A 4060-nucleotide genomic window follows, 5' to 3' on the forward strand; every position below is an offset into this window, starting at 1 on the left:
GTATTTTGACTGATAGGTAAAGCTTTGCTGATCTTCTTGTAGCCCTCACCTTTTTTGTGTAAAGAAATGATTGCCTTTCTCAGATTTTGTGACATTTCTCTTCCATGTGGAGCCATTGCTGACAGCATGAAATGGGAAGGGCTTTTCTTTGTTAAGTAATGCCCTTTTATAGTCACCTGTCTGCTGGACACCTCTTAAATGAATCATTAGACTCACCTGTGGTTGAATGCCTGTTAATTAGAATTTTGTAGTCTTAAGTGTGGCTTTTCTCCTAAGACTATAATTGGGGTGTACTCATTTTTGCAACATGGGCTTGAGTGAATTTGTTAGGAAAATCACTTTTTTGTGTGTGCAAATCAACAAATCTTGTTTGCAATCAATGGCCCACATTTGTGAGAGTATTTTGTAATATAGTATCTCATAGAAAATGTTGATTCTGAAAGGAAACTAAAGGTTTTCTGACAAATGTAGTGGGGTGTACTCATTTATGCTGAGCACTGTATATATATGGTGGTGCAGTGGTTAACACTGTTGCCTCACACCTCTGGGACCCAGGTTCGAGTCTCTGCCTGGATTACATGTGTGTGGAGTTTGCATGTTCTCCCCGTGTCCTCGTGGGGTTTCCTCCGGGTACTCCGGTGTACCCCCACAATCAAAAACATGCTGAGGCTAATTGGAGTTACTAAATTGCCCATAGGTGTGCATGTGAGAGTGAATGGTATGTGAGTGTGACCTGTGATGGGCTGGCCCCCCATCCTAGGTTGTTCCCTGCCTCGTGCCCATTTTATTGACATAAAAGTCTGTTCCTCTAATTATAGAATAATATATAGAATAATTATACAAGAGCTATAATTATTATGATGTTATTATTTAATTGTGTGGGCCGTGTTGCTTGATTACATTTGACTCTTCGGCACGTGGGACGCTGCCGGTTTGAAAGACGCAGCTTCACTTGTTTTCTGCACCAAGATGACGAGGTACGTTGCTTTTCTGCTCCCATTTTATCGGATAATTTTTCTTATTTAGTATCTGTCAAATTTGCATGTATATTAAAATATGTTTGGTGAGTAAAGTCAGTATATTGCTTTTAAATAAAGTGATTTTGTTCTGGGGTACAATGTTAATTATATTTAAATTTTATGCGCAAAGTGTAGTTGATATTTCGCTTTTCCGCGTGCGCTTTACTGCGCTTAAGTAAATAATTGCGCTTGCTTGTGAGTAAATTAGTTCATTGCTTTTAAATAAAGTGAATATTGTTGCGGGCTACTGTGTTGGTTATATTTAAATTTTATGTGCAAGTCGGCTAGTTTCCTGTGCCGCAAAGTCTAGATGATATTTCACTTTTGCACGTGCGCTTTCCCGCGCTTTCATGTTGCATTCGGAAGAGGATGCGGGTGGTTGCGCTCGGTGCTGCCTACAGCAATGATATTCCAGCAGACCAGGAGAGGGCAGATGTATTGCAACAAACACAGATAAAAGTAGTGAAGCAAGACCTGAAAAGTTTGTTTGGTGACTAAAATCAGTATATTGCCATTTAGTAAAATTTAAAATTGTTCCAGGCTTCTTTCTTGATTATATGTAAATTGTATGTGAAAGTTAACTAGTTTCCTATGCTATAATGCAGTTGTTCATTGCGAAGGTGTCAGTGCAGAACTGAATTCCATGTGCCAGGAGTGACTGACAGCTCTATTGTATTGCTTGTGTGTTTTTCCTCATTCAGAAACAAACGAATTGCAAAAGCTGTCAGCTGGAGCAACGATCGATACTGGGCAACTTGGGACAAGTGGATGGAAGTGATTGACTGGGAAGATGAGGAAGAGCTGTGCTCCCCAGCAGAATCACCCTCTGACCAGGCTGACCGTTCCATCGTGTCACACACCCGAAAGCCAATTGCCAAGGCAGTTAGCTGGACGGATGATGTGTATTGGGCAGCCTGGGACAAGTGGGATGAGATCATCTGCTGGGGTGAAGAAGGAGAGTGCTCCCCAGCAACTCCACCCATCAACCAGCCTGGGAGGGATAAGGGGTTAGACATGCATGGGTTAGAGGTTTTTCTGTTAAATGAAAGGACAGTCTCCATAAAGCCTGCAGATGACCACCAAGACAGGCTGAAAATAGGAGCCGTAGTGGTCGACCTCTGCCAGTTTGAGCTAGATGGTGTAAATGATAAATTTGAAATTGTCGAAATACAAATTGGAGAGGTCAAATTGGAGGAGACTGCAGAGAGGGGTTTTAATTCAGAATTTGAATTGGAAATTTTGGATGTGGAGATAGAGGTTGTAGACAGTGAATTCCAGCTGAATGCTCTTAATTGGGAAATTGCTGGAACTAAAGTGGACAAATTATTAGTGGAACACCTGAACATAAATAATCTAGAAGCAGGCAGTGTGAAGGTGTCCACATCAAATGGGAATGTGGTATATGTCAATGGTATGTGAGTGTGTTTGGTAATGATGGGTGTGAATGGTGTGTGTAAGTGGTGTGTGTGTGTGTGTGTGTGTATGAGAATGGTGATTGAATGGTGTGTGTGAGGTAATGGCGTGTGAGTGAATGGTGTGTGTGAGTGACAGGTGTGTGAAGGTGTGTGTGAGGTAATGGCATGTGTGAGTGAGTGTGAGTGGTAATGGCGTGTGTGAGTGAATGGTGTGTGTGAGTATATGGTGTATGTGAATGGTCTATGTGTGTGTGAATGGGGAGTGAATGGTGTGTGAGTGACTGGTGTGTGTCTGGTGTTTATGAATGGTGTGTGTGAGTGAATGCTGTGTGAATGGTGTTCATGAATGGTGTGTGTGTGAGTGAATGCTGTGTGAGTGACTGGTGTGTGAATGGTGTTTATGAATGGTGTGTGAATGAATGGTGAGTTTTTGTGTGTGTGTTTGTGTGTGTGTGTGTGTGAATGATCTGTGTGTGTGAGCCTGCCCTGTGATGGGTTGGTGTCCCATCCTGGGTTGTTCCCTGCCTCGTGCCTGTAGCCTCTGGGATCCATCTGACCGCCTGTTCCAAAAGGCAAATTGATCCCCACATCCCTGAACAGGAGAAGCGGTTTTAGAAAATGGATAAATGTTCCCAGAGGTGTGAGGCAACAGTGCTAACCACTGTACCATGCATATGTATAGGATATGTAGAAGAATACCTGTTGCAGTTATCTGATGTGTGTGTTTTTCACTCTCCCTGCCGGCCCCTGGAGGTTTGGGCTTCCCCTTTGAGTCTGGTGCCTCCCAAGGTTTCTTCCTTCTAGGGAGTTTTTCCTTGCCACTGTCGCCTATGGCTTACTCACTGGGGGCTTTGGGTGGGGGTGCTCTAAAGCGCTTTGAGACAATGTAATGTTGTGATATCGTGCTATACTTTGTTGTGTAATTTTCTATTTACTCATGCAAATAAATAATTGTTTGATAACAAAAAGCACTTGTTTCATTCTTTTTACTGCGAGCATATCAGTCACTTCCCTTGTGCTCCTGCATTCAAAAATGAAAGTTTGTCCTGCCCTGCACTTAATTGCCATGGATTCTACGGGAATGCAGACCTCTACTTTGGTGGAATCCTGCTGTTGTTGTAGATGGTCTGCTCAAACGCTTTCACATTGTGTACAAGCAGATTTGTTTCTGTATCTCTGTAGAGAAGCATTCTTTTCTTCTACCTGGCAAATCCACAAATATAATAGCAATCCACCAAGGTGCAAGTGCACCTAGCTCTTAAAGAAAATGTTAGAAAAAATTAGTTTATAGCATGTTTAAACCATAAACACAGCAGTGACTGAGTACATCCCTTGTGGACCAGGCGCCTGGCTTTGACTATTTTTCTGCCATTAAACTAGCAAAGGTGGCTTGGCCATGACGTAAAATAACTTGTGCCTTTAAATTGTTAAAAAAAAGTCCTGTGTGTTGTAAAGTGAGGTATGAAACAGATACCAGGTCGTTTCAGTAACGGTCAGCGTACGTTTTCTTCATGTGATTTTGTGGTTTCAAATGTTTCATTGGAATCAATAGTATTTGCCAATTCCAGTTGCCAGGTAACTTCAATAATTTGAATAGAATACATGATAACATTTTAAACTAGATTA

The 4060-nt window shown here is 41.9% G+C and overlaps 1 protein-coding gene across 3 annotated transcripts; it reads left to right on the plus strand.

The window, feature by feature from the left end:
• Positions 1 to 340: 340 nt before the first annotated feature.
• Positions 341 to 3310, plus strand: LOC125740347 (uncharacterized). Of its 3 annotated transcripts, none has more exons than XR_007397564.1 (3): positions 341 to 977; positions 1721 to 2540; positions 2581 to 3310. XR_007397564.1 is itself a non-coding variant. In XM_049011344.1 (2 exons), the coding sequence occupies exons 1-2, from the start codon at positions 970 to 972 to the stop codon at positions 2436 to 2438; spliced, it is 726 nt and encodes a 241-aa protein (XP_048867301.1). In that variant the 5' UTR covers positions 341 to 969; the 3' UTR covers positions 2439 to 2573. The 3 variants fall into 3 exon arrangements, 1 of the variants encoding a protein (XP_048867301.1); XR_007397565.1 differs by having other exon boundaries at positions 1721 to 2521; XM_049011344.1 differs by lacking the exon at positions 2581 to 3310 and having other exon boundaries at positions 1721 to 2573.
• Positions 3311 to 4060: the final 750 nt, after the last annotated feature.

This window comes from Brienomyrus brachyistius, chromosome 4 (genome assembly GCF_023856365.1).
Source record: "Brienomyrus brachyistius isolate T26 chromosome 4, BBRACH_0.4, whole genome shotgun sequence".
Lineage (NCBI taxonomy): Eukaryota > Metazoa > Chordata > Actinopteri > Osteoglossiformes > Mormyridae > Brienomyrus > Brienomyrus brachyistius.